The 20,945-nt window shown below is 43.4% G+C and overlaps 2 protein-coding genes across 4 annotated transcripts in view; one reads left to right on the plus strand and one right to left on the minus strand.

Annotated features, from left to right (window-relative positions):
• Positions 1-4,788: 4,788 nt before the first annotated feature.
• On the minus strand, positions 4,789-14,827 carry LOC110091509 (uncharacterized). Its single transcript, XM_072988366.2, has 4 exons — positions 13,837-14,827; positions 10,172-12,017; positions 8,784-8,898; positions 4,789-7,696 (listed from the first exon to the last, which is right to left on the minus strand). Exons 2-4 carry the CDS (start codon positions 10,877-10,879, stop codon positions 6,687-6,689), a joined length of 1,833 nt encoding a protein of 610 aa, XP_072844467.2. The 5' UTR covers positions 10,880-12,017; positions 13,837-14,827; the 3' UTR covers positions 4,789-6,686.
• Positions 14,828-15,379: 552 nt separating this feature from the next.
• LOC110071474 (uncharacterized) overlaps positions 15,380-20,945 on the plus strand; it is a 28,243-nt gene continuing 22,677 nt past the window's right edge. For all 3 annotated transcript variants that reach the window (XM_072988249.2, XM_078388021.1, XM_072988250.2), the window contains exon 1: positions 15,380-16,159. The gene's annotated coding sequence lies outside the window, so the exon portion shown is untranslated. The remainder of the gene's footprint in view (positions 16,160-20,945) is intronic.

Here is a 20,945-nt window from a genome sequence, read left to right on the forward strand (position 1 = left end):
TATAGCCAGCAACATTCACAAGTTCCCTTTTTCTCATTTCTTTTGGGGGACCAAAAAAAATGTTCTTGGGGCCTTTTGAGGGACCTTCCCCCTCCCAAAATTTGATATGCCCCCCCCGTAGGAACTTTAAAAGAAACAAAAAAGTGATAAGTTACATAACAAACGATGTAGGAAGTTGCGACACCTTTCTTTTTCAACATTAGTTACCTTTCTTTCTGACGCCAACAGTAAAAAGTTGTTCTTACAGTAAAAGTTAGAAAACCAATTACTTTTGAAAGCAGCTTTCCAAGTTGCATTGCAAGTCTCGGGTGGAGGTATTCTCCCCCCCCTTCTCTGCTATCTGAACTAGATGTACTAGGACAGGTTAAACCTCAGCTCTTCCTCACACAAATCATGGCTTTTTTCACTTCAGCTACAGTCCCTCCAGTAACAGCATCACAAATTTATTTAATCATGCTTCCCCACCACAAATACCATCTCCTTAGGTTTGCTATGCTCTCTTTAAGCTATCATGGGAGAAAGTCGGCACCAGTCCCACCTCACTGTGAAGCGAGGGGTGTGTTACGTTGCAATCAGACAGTTGAAAAGTCATGCATCTGATCCTATCAAAAGGAGTCCCTTGGCAGGGAGTGATCTCTGTTCGTTGTTTAGTCGTGTCCGTCTCTTCGTGACCCCATGGACCAGAGCACGCCAGGCCCTCCTGTCTTCCACTGCCTCCCAGAGTTGGGTCGAATTCATGTTTGTTGCTTCGATGACACTGTCCAACCATCTCATCCTCTGTCGTCCCCTTCTCCTCTTGCCTTCAATCTTTCCCAACATCAGGGTCTTTTCCAGGGAGTTTTCTCTTCTCATGAGATGGCCAAAGTATTGGAGCCTCAGCTTCAGGATCTGTCCTTCCAGTGAGCACTCAGGTTTGATTTCCTTCTGTTGGGGAATCGCTCCAGCTCTGACTCCCAAAAGTTGTAGCCCTACATCTGGGCCAGAAAAGTCCAATTTGAGCACAGATCTGGGTTGAGCTAGAGCACAATCCCCCCCAGACACCGTGTGATCACCGGGAGACGGGATCACACCGGACAGCTCCGTAAATGGTCAGAAAATGGAATCTATTTCGCCCCTTTATAGTCGGCCAGGAACATTGCTGTGCTGGAGCCAATAGACAAATACTATTTTTTGAAGGTTGCAAACTAACCTGATCCCCTTGTAGGCATGCTCTGTTGTACAGTACTTAGGGAATCAGGCCAGTAGAAAATTCTCTTCCAACTGGTGAGATGCTCCCCAGGGTGGATCAAAGTGGCCTCGGGGCAAAACCTCATCTCTTAGAAATGTGTTTATGCTCTTTTTTTCTGCTCTTAAACCACATGCTTACATATTCTCCTTTCCACCCCTCTTCTTCCCCTGCATCTTCTCCTTGCTCTGCACTTTTTCTCAGGATCTCCCACACAAGCTTTCTGGATTTGCATTTCCACCTTTTCTTCCTTCCTTTTCTTTTTTTTGCAACTTCAACTCACTTCTCCCTAACCTTTTTCCCCAGCAAGATATAAAATTTAGCAGCTTCCGGGATTGGAAAAGGGAAAGGGACAGCATTAGCTGTAACACTATTTCAGTGTCTCTCTAGAAACAAGGCCTCTATCAATTTAACCCATTCAGGGATTGTATAGATTTTTTTTGGGGGGGGAGGAAGGGAGAAAAAGACACAGTGGAATTTAAACTTTATAAATGGGAACTTCAGACCACTTGTCTTCTACCCAAGTAGTATTGCTTATTTTGGCATTGGGGAATTCTTCATCCTCCAGATGTTTTTCACTACAACTCCCAACTTCCCATCTTGCAGAATTATTTAATTGTGTAATATTTTTTATTTTTTCTTATATTTGTTGTTTTTTATGTTGTAAGCCGCCTAGAGTGGTCACAATGACCAGATAGGCGGGGTATAAATAGAATGAATGAATGAATGAATGAATGAATGAATGAATGAATGAATGAATGAATCAATCAATCAATCAATCAATCAATCAATCAATCAATCAATCAATCAAATAAATCATCCCTTGTCGTTGATCAGGATATCTAGAATTTCTGGGACTTGAAGTCCACACAGTCTGTTCTCATTATCTTAACATTTTAATTTTTAAAAAACTTTTACATATATTTCATATATATTCATCATTTAAAATAGTGCAACAGTCAAGATACCAAAAAAAAAAAAAAAGACCCTATGATTGCTTACCTGACTCAGAAGTATCACTGTAAAAAGCAGAGATATTTAGTGGGATCTTGAAATTCTTTAATTTCAAATTTTAAAAAATTAAAGAGTGTTGACAAAAAAAATTTGATAGCATTTCAAAGATCTTTTAAAAATCCAAGTAAATCTCCTTTCTCTTTTCAGGTGCAAAGTTAACAATCATAGAGAACAGAGCAGCTAGATTGTTAGACTGGGACTAAGGACACCCGAGTTCAAATCCTCTTTGGCATCAATGGTAAACTGCTCTTGAACATCTCACCTACCTTGAGAACTATATTCAGGTCATCATCCATCAGATGCAACTTAACAGCACATGACAACAACCAGTAAATAGATGGTTATAAAAATGTGGAGACATAATCAGTGTCTGGCCTTCCAGTTATCTTGTGTGGGACTGGTATTTTTTCAGCTTGTTCGTACAGGATCCGCAGTTAAGCTTGAGCAGTGGGGATGATGGTTCAACATGTTGAAGACATGATTTAAGGTGACTAAATATTTAAGATAGATTTAGGACCTCCAAAAGAATCTTTCAGTCTTGGGAAATCTGTGTTGGAGATCAGTAATGAAGGAATTGAAAATCACCCATATTGCAGCAGTTTTAGATTGCCAATAGTTTGGGGCCAAATGGGCACTCAATATGTTCAAGGGTGTGGAACAAACTCTCCTTTGAGTTGAGATAATAATATTTAGGATTAAGTGCACTGCTTTTATACATCCCTGAAGTCCTTAAAGCACTGTTTAACCACAGTGCCATGCGGTTCTTAACAAGAATTGCAAATAAGGGTGAATGGGGTTTGCAGGGGAAAACATTCTCGATTCCGATTCTTCCACCCATGCAGTTAAACACCTCGCTGCTGTAGCACTGAGACTAAAGTTAAAATCATATTATAGAAATCCACATTTGGCAGACATGGGTACCTTCCAGGGAGGCAAAGTGTGAGAAAAGTATACCAAGTGTTACCTGACCCTTCTCTGTAATGCAGAGCTTGGATATATCCCCATATGGAATCCTTGACTACTTTGGATTTAATGGCAAATAAGAAGTTGCCCCGTAGCATTTCAGAGATTTGAACCATAGAGCCCAAGGGTTAGCAAAATTAGCTTTTAAAAACCATGTTTCGGGGCAGGATTTTCTTCCATTCCCTATTGGGAAACATCAAGGATGGGAGGGGCAAAGCAGACACGCTACAGCTGAGCTACAGTCCTTTCTGACTTTCCCAAGCACCATTGGGCACCCTGGTCCCATACACGCCCCCAAATGTGTAAAGATTTTTTTTAGGGAGGAATTGCTAAATAATGTGCCCTCTAAGGCAGTGGTCAGGGAACAGGGGTAAATTACCCCAAATGGGGTAACAATGAAAATCCTGGGGTAATGAGGATGAGCAGAGCCCCAATATTGATGCTCTCATATCCAAGATGAAGCAACATCATTTCTCCAAAATCTGACGTTTTCAAGTACCAAGTTGAACCTTTCAAAGTAATTTTGAATAGATTCAATAAGATTTTGAATTCAAATAATGTATGATTTCCTTTCAAATCAAGGGGGTAATGTCGGCGTATATAAATTTTGGTGGTGGTGGTGGGGTAAAAGGTAAAAATGTTCCCTGATCCCTGCTCTAAGGAGTGTGAATGAAGGACATTTTTGCAATGTTTTACAGGACCCGGTGTGCATGCATGCACACCCAGCCAGCCAAACTGCCTAATTAAAAAAAAAAAAACACAATAAAAAAACTAAGCCCTTTTCTCAATGAACAAAACCCCACTGTAGCAAAATTTACAAATATAGAAGGAACCCCTGTATCTGCAGGGGATGGGCTCCAAGCCCTGCCCCCCACTCCCGGATGCTGAAAAACGCTGAACGCTATTATAGTAGCGAATGCTATTGGCCAGTTCTGGTAATGACATCATGGCAATCGTTTTTTCTCTCACGAATAGTATCACGAACATGGTGCCTGGCTCCCTACAGTGTCCAGTTCTGGTATCTTTATCGTGAAAAATTATTGTTGGGAAGATTTTTCTTTTAATATCTTCTGACCGCGGATACTGATCCTGCGGATAAGGGGGTCCTAAATTACAAATTAGATATGTAAAATAGGAACTATGGCCCTCAAGGTAAAGGTTACCTTTGACATTTAGTCCAGTCATGGTGTGGTGCTCATCCCCGTTTCCAAGCCATAGAGCCAGCGTTTGACCGAATAGTTTCTGTGATCACGTGGCCAGTGAGACTAGACTCGGAACACTGTTACCTTCCCACCGTGGTGGAACCTATTTATCTACTCATATTTTTACATGCTTTCAAACTGCTAGGTTGGCAGGAGCTGGGACAAGCGACGGGAGCTCACTCCGTTGCGTGGATTTGATCTTACAACGGCTGGTCTTCTGACCTTGCAGCACAGAGGCTTCTGCGATTTAACCCACAGCGCCACCACGTCGCCCTATGGCCCTCAAGGTGTTAACAAATCTGGGGCAGGGGAATGGCCCTCAGCCCCACAAAGGCCACCATTCTCATCATACAAAATCATCTTAAGACAGGAACGCGACAAGACTCATGAGGCACAAAGCATATTTATTTGGACAAAAGAGGGGAGCTCACAGTCCCTCTTAGGACGGATTTTGGCTAAGGCTGCTCATTGCCACAAGCTGCTTTTAGACTCCAGTTTGGGTAGCTTTTCAAGCAGGTAATGTATTACAAGCCTTGAGAAAGGGGGTGAGTGGGTTTGAGAATGATAGCTCTCCAAACACATGTTAGGTGACACACACCAAGGAGTACTTTTTTTCAAGCTTTGACTTCAACGAGGGCCAAATGTTAAACATGAAGAATTCCTTCAAAGGAAAATTAAGATAAACCGGAAGTTTGTAAAATCCTCGTATGGCCCATAAATCTACTTACTGAAACACATCAATTGTAATATTCTTCTGCTATCCTCTGTCTGCTTTGTTGTGTCTTAATTTTTTTAATTTCGCTATTTTAATCAACTACAGGAATTTTATTTTATTTTTAAATTCCATTTCTGCTGTATTCCAGTGTTCTTCTTGTCCTCACAGCATGATTCTTCAAATAACAAGTAACGTGGCGGTTCTGTCAACCTCTATCTGTTTGAGTGTTCTGAGAGTACAACTCTTATCTGCCCTCACCAAGGCAGCTAAAGATAAGCGATCCTGGGAACTGCAGCCCAATGATATCTAGAGAGGGGATCCTATTACTGGTGCACCCTTGGCCCATTCCCAGTTCAGAACTGACCATAACCAACCAAACATTCAGAACCAACCAGAGAGGCAGGACGACTTCCCAGCCAGAAAACTCATCATGCGAAGAGAAATGGACACATTTAATCTCTCTCTTGCCTCAAGCATCCTGCCTCATCTCTAACAGGAGGCGTGAACTACATTGCAAGGTTGTCATTTTGGGTTGGAAGATAACTTAAAATAACTATTTTCAGCATTTCAACGTGATATATAAATAGTGGTGCCCCGCTTGATGATTACCCCGCTCCATGACGAATCCGCTTTATGATGAGGTTTTTGCAATCGCTTTTGTGATCGCAAAACAATGTTCCAAAGGGCGATTTTCACTTCACGACAATCAGTTCCCTACTTCGGGAACCGATTCTTCGCATTACGACGATCTAAAAACAGCTTATCGTCAGGTTTCAAAATGGCTCCCCGCTGTGTTTAGGATGGATTCCTCGCTTAACAGGCACCAGAAAATGGCTGCCCTATGGAGGATCTTCACTGGACGATGAGGTATTTCGCCCATTAGAATGCATTAACCGGTTTTTTATGCATTCTAATGCGTTTTTTACTTTCGCTTGACGATGATTTCGTTATTACAGCGATTTTGCTGGAATGGATTATTGTCGTCCAGCGAGGCACCACTGTACTACTTTTGAAGTTGCCCTGCCTGATTTTGAATGAGATTAAAAGAGTTCCTTCTTGCGTCACTCCCAGGGTTTTCTGCCGTCCAGTTCTTTCTATCAGACAAAACAAAACAAAACAGAACAAAGACAAGAAATAAGAGACAGAAAGGTCGTGACACCTTAAAGATGAATTGCTCATTGAGCTTTTAGTCGATCGAGACCACTTCCTCAGACATTATTATTATTAGCTGTCTCTCTTTCAAGCCTTTGTTTGGTTTCCACCCTTAATGGGGTGATTTTCAAGTAATTCAAAGAATGTCTGGTGAGACAACGTATTCCTTTGCTAACCGAACCATCGTTATTTTGTCCGTTACCGCTATCCCCACCTGGTCATGGGGCCATGTATAAATAGGATAGTCATATATTCTAGTTTCACTCTTATGTCTGAGGAAGTGGTCTGGATTTATGAAAGCTCACAGTCTTTAAGGTGCCACAATGTTTTGGCATCTTGTTTTGTTTCAATTTGGTTTTGTTTGATAAGCATGCAGAGACTAATATGGCTACTCTTTTGAAAACGACTGTCGTTTCTATGTTTTTCTTGCCGGATGGGTTTTCAAATGCGTGATGAGCGTCGAGCGAAGTCGGAAGCATTTCCCGCACTCCGAGCACTCGTATGGCTTCTCCCCTGTGTGGATTCTCAAGTGTCCGGCGAGGAGAGTGCTGACGCTAAAAGTCTTCCCACATTCCAGGCACTGGTAGGGTTTCTCTCCCGTGTGGACGGTCTGATGGCGGATGAGCTGCTGGCTGACAGTGAACCCTTTCCCACATTCCAGGCATTTGTAGGGTTTCTCTCCTGTGTGCACCCTCCGGTGCGTGATAACTTGCGAACTATTACAGAACCGTTTGCCACAATCCGGGCACTGGAAGGGTTTTTCTCCTGTGTGGGCCCTCTCGTGTCTTATGAGGTCGGAGCTGATGCTGAAGCCTTTCCCACAGTAGGAGCACTTGAACGGCTTGACCCCCGTGTGGATCTTCTGATGGTTCTTGAGGTGGGATCTCTGGCGGAAGGTCTGCCCACATTCGGCGCACTTGTAGGGCTTCTCCCCTGAGTGGGTCCTCTCGTGTTCAATAAGCTGGGTGGTCACCGGGAAACTCTTCCCGCACTCCTGGCACTGGTAGGGCTTCTCGCCCGTGTGGGTCCTCTGGTGGACGACGAGGGTGGACTTAGAACGGAAGCTTCTCCCGCAGTGAGAGCATTTATAGGGTTTCTCCCCCGTGTGGACTCTCTCGTGGGCCAGGAGGCCCGTCCGCCGGCTGAAGCTTTTCCCACACACGCGACACGTTGTCTCTTGTTTGCCTTTGAGAACATTCTGCGGCCGTAAGGATTCACCGAGGGCGTTTGGGTCTTCGTGGCTGGCAAGCCTCTCTTCTGTGTCCTCTCCCAGGTTCATTTCCGACCCAGCCTGATCTGGAGGCAGCTCTTCTTCTCCCTCCTCTACTCCTGGGAGGGAGTGGCTTCCTATTTCCTTCCTGCAGATCTCCACCAGGTCTGAACTTTCGAGGTACGACTCTTCTGTCTCTCTGGACTGCCCATCATCTGTGGAAGCAAACAGAAAATTACACTACAAGGTGTTTAATTTTTGGCCCTATAGCCCCATAGTCTGCTGCTTCCTAACATAAGCTCTTGGGACCTTTTTAAATCCTTGTTCCCCTAACAGAGATGCTCCAAACAGCACCATGGGGCTGAAACACGCTGTCAGCTTAATTTCTTAAGATACTCCTGATTGTCCCACCGTTCTCTGCCACTGCCGAATGGCCCCCAGTCCGTTTCTGGGACAAATACAGTGGTGCCCCGCATAGCGACGTTAATCTGTTCCGGATTAATCGTCGCTATGCAAAAACATTGCTAAACGGATTGAAAAAACCATAGGAACGCATTAAACTTCGTTTAATGCGTTCCTATGGGGCCCAAACTCACCGTTCAGTGAAGTTCCTCCATAGGGCAGGGCGCGAAAATGGTTACAGTGGCCATTTTGGGCACCTGGCGGCCATTTTGGAACCGCCAATCAGCTGTTTAAAAAAACATCGCAATGTGAAGATCGGTAAGCGAAATGCTTACCGATCATCGCAATGCGATGTTTTACTCATTAAAACATTGCAATGCGATCGCATTAGCGATCTAAAACAGTGGTTCTTAACCTTTGTTACTCAGGTGTTTTTGAACTGCAACTCCCAGAAACCCCAGCCAGCAGAGCTGATGGTGAAGGCTTCTGGGAGTTGCAGTCCAAAAACATCTGAGTAACAAAGGTTAAGAACCAGTGAATTCTAAAAAATTAGATCGCTATGCGGATTTGTCGTTAAACGGTGTGCTCGTTAAGCGCGGCACCACTGTAAACCCCTACAAGGTTTGGGTCCAGCTTATTTAGCATGGTAGTCGTGTCACGAAGAGTCGGACACGACTAAATGACTAAACAACAAACAACAACAGTCTGATTCTGTTTTCAAAGCAGAATCTGTATGCAGGATGAAACTCCACCATCCCTGAAAGCTTTCACATCTACAGTATTTGAAAAATAAAGGTGACAAGCAGCCAGAGTTGAAATGAGAGCATCTTCTGTTCTACCGGATATTATATATGTTCACTGGATGGCATGTCAAAGCATCAGGAAGTGAGGAAAACCTACCAATACAGTCGGCTACTCCTTTGGCCTCTTGCTTGACCTCCATGAGAGTTTCCTTCCGCTCAGGCTCTGAAGGTGTCCGTTCAAGGCGATTCTCGGGCGTCTCTTCATAAACCACCTGAAAACCAAATGGATTTTATTCAAAGGGACAAAGAAATGTAAAGTTAACCAACCCCACTGAGAAATTAATGGAAGAATTTGCAAAAGAGCATAACCTTAGCTCAGAAAACAGGGGAACTACAGTGGTGCCCCGCTTAACGATTACCCTGCTCCACGACAAAAGTGCTTAACAATGAGGTTTTTGCGATCACAATAGGGAAAATCCGCTTGACGATGATCGGTTCCCTGCTTCGGGAACCGTTTTTTTCGCTTTACGGCGATCAAAACAGCTGATTGTCAGGTTTTCAAAATGGCTCCCTGCTGTGTTTAGGGCGGATTTTTCGCTTTACAGCCACCGGAAAATGGCCACCCTATGGAGGATCTTCGCTGGATGTTGAGGTATTTCGCCCACTGGAACGCACTGAGCAGTTTTCAGTGCATTTCAATGGGCTTTTTACTTTCGCTTGAGGACGATTTCATTCTACAGCGATTTTGCTGGAATGGATTATCGTCGTCAAGCAAGGCACCACTGTACAATAGAACTTTACAGATGGACAACAAGGAGGTCGTAGATCAAATTAAGCCTGAACCAGACAACTGTTTGTGGGTTTGTCTTTCTGATAGTCCAAGATATCTGCAAAGTTCTCCTATTGTAGTTCCCCTGTTTTCTGAGCTAAGGTTACACTACCAAGGCTCTCTATTTCAAGCACATCATGAGAAGGCAGGGTTCTCTTGGAAAAAAATGGTGGGAAAGGTGGACGGCAGCAGGAAAAGAGGAAGGCCAAATCCGAGATGGACTGTGCTATAGATTGACTTCCCAAAGGGAAGCCGCAGGCTTGAGTCTGCAAGAGCTGAGCAGGGCTTTTGTGGACGTCATTTTGGAGATTGCTCATTTATAGGCTCACCACAAGTCAGAGGCAACTTGACAACACATAACAACAAGACTCACCAACAAGAGGATGCAGGGAACTGTGGCAAAAGCCTGAACCTCTCCTTTTGCAGGGTCCACAAATCTCCGAGAGCAGATGAAAAAATGTCCTAGTTGCTCAGCTGGTTAGCAAAAACCAGTCCCTCCCTCCTCCACTCGCATGGCGTATCTGATCACCCAAATGCTGTCCCGAAAAGTTGTTCGATGATTACAAAGTTGGGCACACGATACTCGGGGCTTCTGAGAAAGTCACTGTGTTGGACTACAGCTCCCAGAATCCCCCCAGACAACACGGCTAACCACTCCACCTATCTGTACGAACACAAACATTTCCTGCCTCTGGCCGGGGCAAATTCGGTCTCACCTGGTCCCCCCATTTTTCAGATTCCTTTTGCCTCCGTAGGAAGTCCTCGGCGAAAGCCACCGCCTGGGCACAGCTCCGTGGATAGTTCTTCTTGACCCAGCTCTGCATCTCCGGGGGTAGGATAGCCAAAAACTGCTCCAGGATCAGCAGCTCCAGGATCTGCTCCTTGGAGTGCCTCTCGGGTTTCAGCCACCGGTGGCAGAAGTACCAGAGCTGGCTGCAAACTTCGCCGGGTTTTGACGTCTCCTGGTAGGAGAACTGCCGGAAGTGCAGGCGCTGTGTCTCCATGGCCGCAGCGGCATCCCTGACGTTTGTGTCGCTTCCCTCAGAGTCCAAGCGGCGATAGAGGGGTTCGGCTGGTTTCCCGCTACGGCCCGGCACAAGCTGGTTCGCTGGCTTTCTGCCGGGAGACATCATCCTCTCCGAGGACGCCGTGAGCACTACTGAGGTCTTGTCCCACGGGGCCGGCGTCAATAGTGGCGGATGGCCCCACGAGGAGTTTAAGGCTGGGGATCTCATCAAGAGGTCGCCGTTACACCTGGGCAGGCCCTCCTCTTCCTCCGGGTTGTCGCCCGGGTGGGTTTTATAAGGTCCTTCCAGTCGTTCCAGACCGGGCTCCTGTCTTCCTAGCGGAGGTGGAACCACGTCTTCCATCACAGACTGGAATCGGAGACCGAGGGCTGTGGATACGCCCTGCTCGGTGGCCATTCTTGTTCTCCGTCTCGCTCCACCACCAAAGAACGACAAACGTTGTCTTCTCTGTTCACCTCTTGCCCACTCTTTGCATACCAGGCTTGATCCCAAGGCAGATCAGTGGAAAGGCAGGCTGAGCCTGAGGTTCCTATGGGGAAGTGCAAGCAGCGTGGATTTGATTTAAATCATGATTTAAATTTTAAAAATCACTTTTTTTAACGATTTTAATTTTTTTAATCCATTTTATCCACTCTGCAAATCTGGTTCACTCCAATTTACAAGCTGCTCGACTGTATGTCTTGTACTCGACTATGGACAACTTCAATAAAGGCCTAGTCCAACGCAGAGTTGGTGCAAGCTTATTCCATCCAAGCTTGCTCCAGTACAGGACTAATCTAATGAAGGACTGGGCTAGGCCTACTCCAATGCAAGACTGGTCTAAGCCTCCTCCAGTATGGGTCTCCTCCAGTGCAGGTCTGGTCCAGGCTGCTCTAATACCGGTTGGGCCTTGGCCTACACCAGTGTAGGACTTTGGTCTATGCCTACTCCAGCCCGGCCTAATCCAATGTAGGCCAAGGCCTGCTTTAATATGGGCCTACTCCACTGCAGGAACGGTCAAAATCTACTCCAGCGCAGGACTTGCCCAGGCCTACAGAATCTCTCCAGTCCAAACCTACTCCAATACAGTTCTGGTCCAAATCAACTCCAATATAGTTCTGGTCTAGGCCTTCTCCAGGACGGGTTTGGTCCAGGCCTATTCTGGTCCAAGCCTGTTTCGGTCTAGATCTTCTCCGAGGCAGGTCGAGTCTTGGCTTACACCAGTGCAGGACTCGCCCAGGCCTACTCAAGTCCGGGGCTAACCCAATGTAGAAGTGCAGAGGCCTGATCCAATGCTGGGCCTACTTCGATGCAGGTCTAGTTGAGGCCTGTTCCAAGGCAGGCCGGGTCGGTCTAGGCCTAGTCTCATGCAAGCCTGCTCCAGCGCAGGCCTCTTGGCTTCCTGGCTGTCACTGCAAGTCATGAGAAAGCATTTCTCGCTGCATCATCCCAATAAAACAAAGGAAGGGAAGAGCTTCAAACTCATCTCATCAAGCTTGCTGGAAGCCCTTTGCAAAAGTCTGTGGCTTTACGGGTGAACAAGGAGCATCTCTCCCTAAGAGAGGAAGAGTAGAAGAAAGCACTGATAAGAATTAAGAACCAGAGTGAAATCCTGCCTGCCTCCCAAACCTGGGTGCAAAGTTTGAAAAGATTAAACTGATGTTGAAATTTCAAGGATTTCTTTCAAGAACTGGAAGAAATGTGTTAGCTTTTAAGGCTTCACAAAATTTGTTGTTGCTTTTAATACACAAATGTCTTAAACAGTACTCCTCACATGACAATATTTTCATGTCACCGAAATTGACACCACCCTTTTTAAACAAAAGATTAAGAATATTTTAACCAAGTTTGTTTCTTGAGCCAGTATTTCTAGGATACAGTGGTGCCTCGCAAGACGATGTTAATTCATTCCGCGAAAATCGCTGTCTTACGAAAACTGTCTTGTGAAACGAAAAAGCCCATTGAAACCGGTTAAATGCATTTCAATGGGCTGAAAACTCACCGTCCAGCGAAGATCCTCCATAGGGCAGCCATTTTCGCTGCCTGTAAAGCGGAGAATCCGTCCCTATACACAGCGGGGAGCCATTTTAATTACCTGTTGGCCATTTTGAAACCGCTGATCAGCTGTTAAAAAACCATTGTTTTGCGAAGAAGAATCTGTTCTCAAAGCAGGGAACCGATCATCGCAAAGTGAAAAAGCCCTATTTAGACCATCGTTTTACGATCCCAAAAGCAATTGCAAAAATGTCATCATGAAGCAGTTTCGTCATTTAACGAGGCAATCCTTAAGCGAGGCACCACTGTACAGTCCATTGCAATGCAGAATACTATTAAATCACACTGACTGATGGAGGAAGAGGGGGAGAGATGTGATTTAAGCACCTACTGAAGACATTCGCTGAAATTCAAGAAACTGAAAATGGGATTTGTTTCAGGCGAATTGTGCCTGTTGACTTCACAGAGCGGTCCTACCACGAGTACATCATGGTTTAATTGAACCATTTGAAAAGTTACAACACTAATGGGGTGGCATAGAAATGGAAATAAATAAATAAGGCAACAATGGCTCAGGTGGCAGATTTTTTGGGGTGGGCAGCTGTAAATACTTGGCCATTGCATCTCTTGACCACCTCATTCCTTTCCCTCTGTTATAGAACAGCACATTTTTAGATTATAAAACATTCTTGGCTGTCCTAAACTACAAAGCTAGTCCATCACACCATAGCATGGAAAAGTTACTTTTTCGGGCTATAATTTCCCTAGCTGAGAAATTCAGGGAGTTGGTCTAATTAAAAAAAGTAAAAATTAATTTAATTCCCCCATCATGTGCAATCTGACAAGATGGAGCAGCCACTCCTGTATGCTTCTGCATCTGAAGTGGGAGGGGGAGCCGTTTAATTTTTTTTTGCTTCAGGCAGCAAGGTGTCTTAGGTCGACAGGAGAAGTTGTGCATGTACACAAGAGCTCAATAAAAGGAAATTTAACAAGCCCAACCTATATACCTCATTTGTTTTCTTCTTTCTGCTCTGCCACGTTTTTTAAAAAACATTTGTTTACTGGAATTAGAAAAATAAAAAGAGGAACCTTATGCAGGAAAGATCATGGCTGGGAGGGTGAAATGCTTCTAAGATCTGCCTTCTAATCTAGAGGGTTCAAAGGGTCTAGCGCCTTAGATTGGTTGCGATTAAATTTGGGAAAAAAGAAGGAAGATTGCATGCACTTAAAAAAAACTCTTTAAAGCCTTTCTGACATGCTCCGTTCTTTCTTGCTTCCTGCCTTCCTTTCCCTCCCGCCTGTTTTCTGCCTCTCCTGTTTGATATTATACAGTATTTATATTTCTGTGTATTTTAAATCTCCCCCGCAACAACTCTCACCTCTGTTTTTTTTTTATCGCAGCCATGCAAACAAACAAACAAACAAAAAGGTCACCCATCCCGGCGCAATGGTTGCTGCTATTCTAGATTTTGCAGCCATCAATCAGGGAAGGAAGCGAGACCCGCGGCATGATCACCGCCCCACCAAAAAGTTGAGTCCTTTCTGGCACTCACAGAACACCCCCCCACACCTCTATGAACTTAACTCTTTCAGAGCCTTTCCAAGCCTCATTTCACCCCACCGGTTTCTAAAGGCTTCACTCCATCCTAGCTGTGCTGGAAGGAAATGCAACTTCAGACAGTGACTTTGAGTCCCATAATCCCCTACCTTGTGCCTGGGGGATTCTGGGAGCGTGTTTTTTTTAAAAAAGAAAGAACAAACTCTGGAGCAGTGATGTTTTGTACTGCAAGTCCCAGAATCCCCCAGAGAGTGAGTGCCGGGGGGGATTCTGGGAGTTGGAGTGATTTTTTGGGGGGGGGGTGTTCAGCCAAGCAGTGGAACAGTGGCAATTTGGACCATAAGTCCCAGAATCTGCCAGCTACTGCCCTGGGGGATTCTGGGAGTTGGAGGTTTTTTAAAAAATTAAGGTCTGGAACAGAGACTTTGTGGACTATAAATCCCAGAACCTGCCGGCTGGTGCCTGGGGGATTCTGGGAGTTGTAGGCTTTTTTTTTAATGAGGTCTGGAACCCTGATACTGTATTTTGGTTTTACATGAGGAGGGCTATAGTGCATCTGAATGATTTGTGCGTTTTCTGATTCTGGCCTTGAATTTTACCTTTGATGTCAGAGCATTTTGGCAGTAAAAGCTGTCTGTGGTTGAGGTCTCTAGCTGCAGAGCCAGAGGTTGGGAGTTCGATTCCTGACTGGGCCTCCTGCAAGTAGAGCCAGCCTGGGTAGCCTTGGGCAAGCTGTCCAGTCCCAGAAATACCCCCCCCCCAGAAGAAGGGAAGGCGAACCCACTTCTGTGCATTCCATCCCTGAAAAGGATCGCCATAAATCAGAATTGACTTGAATGGACACTGCATTATTATTATTATTATTATTATTATTATTATTATTATTATTATTATTATTATTATTATTATTATTATTATTATTATTATTATTATTATTATTATTATTATTTTATTGAGAAAACGCAAGATAGAGCAGAGGTAGGAAGCAAGGATCTTTAGGAGAGATGGAGACACCCATAATACAGTATTTTTATTGTATTGTTTTTGTTGTTAGCCGCCTAGAGTGGCCCTCACCGACCAGATAGGCGGGGTATAAATTAAATAAATAAATAAATAAATAAATAAATAAATAAATAAATAAATAAATAAATAAATAAATAAATAAAAATAATAATAATAATAATAATAATAATAATAATAATAATAATAATAATAATAATAATAATAATAATAATAATAATAATAATAATAATAATAATAATAATAATAATAATAATAATAATAATAATAATAATAATAGTTGCTCTTCCATTCCTACCTCTCCAACCAGGAAGTCATATGTTTAATTTGGCTGCAGTTGGCCCACCTAGACTCTCTTTTTATCACAACTTTTCTGATGGGGTTTGCCACATTTCTGTGTGCCTCAACCACTGAGGGATCCAGCATTTCCGATCATCCTTCTTCCAAGTATTTGAGAAGGGCCATCCTATCTCCCCTCAGCCTTCTTTCCACAAACCTGCCCCAGTTCCTTCCACCTTTCCTCACTGGTTTACATTTAGTATCTCAGGGTAAACTTGCCAGGGAGAAGATTTGGATCCGATACAAAAGCTCACATTTGAAACAAAGCTCTTTAAAATATGGTGTGGGTCTCTGCAAGTACATCAGGAAGGAAACGAAGCAAAACAGAGGCAAAATATAAAATGACAAAATAATTAAAGAAAGGCAGTTGTGGGTTTTTCTTTTTTTTTTACAGTCTTTCCCCCTGTATGTTTTCTTCTCTAAGGGTAGCATCATGGTTTCTTTTTTCGTCTTTTTTTTTTTTTAATTACGGATGAACTCTCTCTGGCCACCCTGTGGACGGTTCCCGTCCCTTCCAGGAGCAAAAATAAAAATTAAAAATAACATGGCTTGAGCTAGGTTCTCCAGGGGTTAAAACGAAAGAGCGCCATTTGCCAGGAAGCGTGAGAGAGAGAGAGACCCAACCGGATGAAAGGGGGGGGGGTGAAAAGAAAAATGTCTGTAAGGAAGAAAAAAGAAAGAAAGAAAGAAAAAAGCCTCAAAGTTCCTTCCTGTTTGAAGTCTCATCAAATACGATGAATGGAGGAAGGAGGTGGGGAGAGGCATCTTGCAACCCAGCAAAAGTGGTAAGTAATGCATCAGAAAGGAAAACATCAGATTATGGCCAATCTCCTCCTCCTCCTCCTCCTTGGAATTGCAGAAATTCAACAGAAATTGAACAGAAATTCAACAGGGGCAGCTTCCCCAGCAATAGAGGCAAGGGCTGGGAAAAGCTTTCCCTGATGGATTGCATTCACCTTTACACGCAGGAATCCTGCCAGGGAATCAAGAAGGCAGGTAGAGAGAGGGAGGGAGGTAGCAGAGATCTGCAGATCTGTCTCTCCCCCCCCCCTTTTTTTAAACTAAAGATAGTGCCTGGAATTTTCTGGCAGTCATTGTCCAGGTGCAAATAAAAATAAATAAATAAAAAAGCAAAAACCTGTCCATCCCTGGTAGGTGATTTTGAGGTTTCATGGGGCTTTTAAAATCCCTTGTATAGTTTGTATATAAAGGTTTTTTTAAAAATCAATATTGTAGATTCAGATTTTTTTTAAATGCATATTTTTAGATTATTTGTGGATTGGGGGGAAAAATATATCCTGGTAAGGTGCCTTGGGAAGTGGAGAAATAAGAATTAAATAAATAAAGACATAGATTACCAGGCAGTTTTCTTAAAATTAAACAAAGGCGAAAGAGGACTTAAAAAGCCAGATTTGAATACAGTCTTGAGTTGAAGATGGCTGTAACGGGTTGAAACGATTTAAAGCAAGGATGAGCAGCCTTCGGCTGAACAAGAATATGGGTCCGTTTAGCCCAGTTTTGTCCACTTGGGCTGGCAGCAATGGATTACCTAGAAACTGGTTGGAGATGGATGATGTGCAAATTATGCGCTGGATGACAATGCCATGCCTGCTCCCACCTTGGCTCTCCAATACAGAGTCTGCTAATTCATGTTTCTTTCCCGTTTTAAGGATTAACAAGGCCTAATCCTGCTAAACATCTGAACTCAGTTGAGATTGGTCCTGTCGGGAATAAGACTGTGACATTAATGTTGTTGAACTACAACTCCCATTCATCTGTCCCCCCCAAAAAATTTCTAGGTAGGTGGGCCTTTTGGCGCTAGTGCCAACATGGGGATAGAGGCACCCATTGTGCATGGCTGCTTTGAAAGAGTATACAGTGGTGCCTCGCTAGACAGTCACCCCACATGACAGTTTTTTCGCTAGACATTGACTTTTTGCGATCGCTATAGCGATTCGCGAAACAGTGATTCCTATGGGGGAATTTCGCTGGACAGTGTTTGGTCCCTGCTTCGCAAACCGATTTTTGCTAGACAACAATTTTGACAGCTCCCTCCGTGCTTGCAAAACGGGTGTTTTTCGGTACCTAAGCTTCGCAAGACAGCTGATCAACGGTTCGCAAAGGGGCTTTCCTATGGCCGATCTTCGCTAGACAATGATGATTCTTCCCCATTGGAACACCTTAAACAGGTTTCAATGCATTCCAGTGGGGAAATGCTTTTCGCTAAACAGCAATTTCAGTGGAATGGATGAACATCGTCTAGCGAGGCATCACTGTAGATGGAACCTCCCTGTATAGGAGCAGCATTCTTTCCTGGCTGGTCATGTTAAGAACCACGGGCTCATCAGTCATCATTCCTAAACTCTGGTACTCCCAGCTGAGGGATCTTTGTTTTGTTCTCTTCTTCCGACCGGCAAAAATGTTTTTATTTAAGTTGATTCTGACGTAGGGTCGCCCAGATCAGGTTTTTGTGGGATATAAGATGTTCAGAGCTGGCTGGATAGCTTAGTGAGTTAGGTACCTGGCCATTGTTTGGGAGTTCGATTCCCCCACTGGGCCTCCTGAGAGAAGAGCCCGCCTGGGTAGCCTTGGGCCAGCTGCACAATCTCTGGGCATCTCCAGAAGAAAGGAAGGAGAAACCCCTTCTATACCTAGAAAACTCTGAAAAAGGTCACCTGAAGTCAGAATTGAATTGACTGCACATTATATTATTATTATTATTATTATTATTATTATTATTATTATTATTATTATTATTATTATTATTATTATTATTATTATTATTAGTAGTAGTAGTAGTAGTAGTAGTAGTAGTAGTAGTAGTAGTAGTATTCATCATCATCATCATCATCATCATCATCATCATCATCATTATTATTATTATTATTATTATTATTATTATTATTATTATTATTATTATTATTATTATTATTATAGATGTTCAGGGAGTGGTTTGCAGTTCCTGTTCTCATCTCCAGTGCATTTCCATGGCCAAGTAACAATTTGAACTCAGCTCTCCTGAGTCCTACTCTGTCATCCTATCTATCATCCCACTATGGCTCTTTTGTCTTTTACTGAGACATTTTGAATTATGTATTTACTTCATATTGCCTTTTATTTTAGGCAAGCTACCCAGTGGTTTTAGAATGCCACCAGGATGACAGGTAGACTATTTCTGAGAATTTTATTTATTTATTTATTTATTTATTTATTTATTTATTTATTTATTTATTTATTTATTTATTTATTTGATTTATACCCCGCCTATCTGGTCCAAACGGACCACTCTAGGCGGCTAACAACCATAAAAATAATATAAAACAACGAAAACAGACAATTCTAAAAGAAGAAGGCACTACATTAAATCATGTATGGACTTTTATGCTTTAAAAGTCCATACTGGCAGGGATTTCTGGGAGTTGAAGTCCAAATTTTCTGTAAGCCCAAAGATAATCACTGCAGAGATTCCTGGACTACAACTCCCAGCAATCCTGACCAACACAACTGGTGGTGAAAGCTTCTGGGAGTTCTAGTCCACGTACATCTGGGGACCCCAGACGGGGAACCACGGCTCTGAAACCAAAGGCCTTTTTAAAGGTTTATTAAAAAGGAATTTTAAAAAGAGAGCAGAAAGAAATTAAAAGATAAAACAAGATGGAATGCCAGGAAAAATCGAGGAACTGTTACGAAAACAGGAAAGCGGCCTTTGGACATTGCATGAAGAATGCACCCATTAAAACAGAGAAAACTTAACCTGTTGTCAGGGAAAGGCCAGCACTTTCAGTGTTTTCCCTGCACTGGCTTACCTCACATTGTTTGTTAATAAATTCCCCTTCTTCTGTACTGTCAAGTCACCTCTGACTCAGGCACGAGCAATCTGCAAAAGGTCCTGTCGTCAACTGCTCAGCCCAGCTCTTGCAAATTCATGCCTGTGGCTTACTTTAGGGACTCAGTCCATCTTATATTCGGTCGTCCTCCTTTCCTGCTGCCTTCCACTTTTCCCAGCATTCTTGTCTTTTCCAGAGAATCCTGCCATCTGATGATGTGCCCAGAGTAGGACAGCCTCAGTCTCAATATTTTTGCTTTCGGAGATAGTTAAGGCTTGAATTGATCTAGGATCCACTTGTTTGTCTTTCTGGCTGTCCAGGGTATTCATTCACAAAGCTCTCCTCCAGCACCACATTTCAAACAAATCAGTTTTTTTACAAGCTTTCTTAACCAACCAGCTTTCACACCCATACATGGTGATTGGAAATATAAGACATTATGTAATGTCTAACCCCCCACTTTTCTATCTTTAACTTCAGAATTACCTTTGGTGGGTTAATCTGTTAGACCTGACTTCTGGCATGGCTCCGCTTTTGATCTGACCCTTTATCCTTTGAGAGCCCATTCAGATCCAAAGAGCTTCCTTCCTAGTCACACATGAAGCTTATTTCCTGGGTGTGTTATAGCACAGCTTTCTCTCCTTCATTTGGGCATATTTACATATATATTTACTTTACGATTGCCCCGCATTACGACGAAACCGCATTACGATGAAACTGCATTACGACGATCTTTTTGCAATCACAATTGTGATTGCAAAACGATGGTCTGATTAGGGGTTTTTCGCTTTGCGATGATCGGTTCCCTGCTTCGGGAACCGATTCTTCGCAAAATGGCTATTTTCGGACAGCTGATTGGCGGTTTCAAAATGGCAGCCGGGTAAATAAAATGGCTCCCCACTGTTTTCTGGGACGGATTCCTTACTGCACAGACACTGAAAATGGCCGCTCTATGGAGGTGCGTTTCCAGCCCATTGGAACACATTGAAAGGGTTTCAATGTGTTTCAATAGGCTTTTTATTTTCGCATTACGACGTTTTCATTCTACAGTGATTTCGCTGGAACGAATTAACATCGTAATGCGAGGCACCACTGTATTGTAGTGCCCTTTCCACAGTACAGTATCTTGAGCCTGTCAGGCTGTCTGTACGCTCTCTTTGAAATGTCCTTTCTGGGATCCCACTGGGAAAAAACTATTAGGTATTTGGAGTTTTTGCAAACTTGCATGATGCATTTAATATGTTTTGCTGGGAGGGATCTTCCAGCTGGGGTGACTGTCAATCTATCCAGCACTAACCAATCATTCAGTCTCTGTCTCTGAATTCAAAGAGAGGCCCGCCTCTCTGCTCTGTGTTCTTTCCGTTTCTTTGGAAGCTGGAAGTCTGTTGCTGAAAGTCAGTTATGTTTGCCTGTTTGGTGTTTGGTGTTTTTTTTTCCTCTTTTAAGTTTGCTTTTCGAATTTCAAATGTAAATGAAACCTTACTATTATTCTCACTCTTCACTGGAGGAAATGAGAAACTGGCTAATAAAGATCTGATCGCAAATCTTACTGGTGCAGCCAGATGGGAAATTGCACAGCATTGGAGAAATGCCGAAGATCTCTCAGTACACAATCTGGCAAATGGTTCTGATGGAAAAAATGACCAATTAGATCAGAATATACAGTATAGAAGGGGAAATGAAACATGATAAATTTATGAAAACCTGGCAACATTTATTAACACAGGTAACTAAGTCAAGAAAG

The sequence above is a fragment of the Pogona vitticeps genome, chromosome 2 (genome assembly GCF_051106095.1).
Source record: "Pogona vitticeps strain Pit_001003342236 chromosome 2, PviZW2.1, whole genome shotgun sequence".
Lineage (NCBI taxonomy): Eukaryota > Metazoa > Chordata > Lepidosauria > Squamata > Agamidae > Pogona > Pogona vitticeps.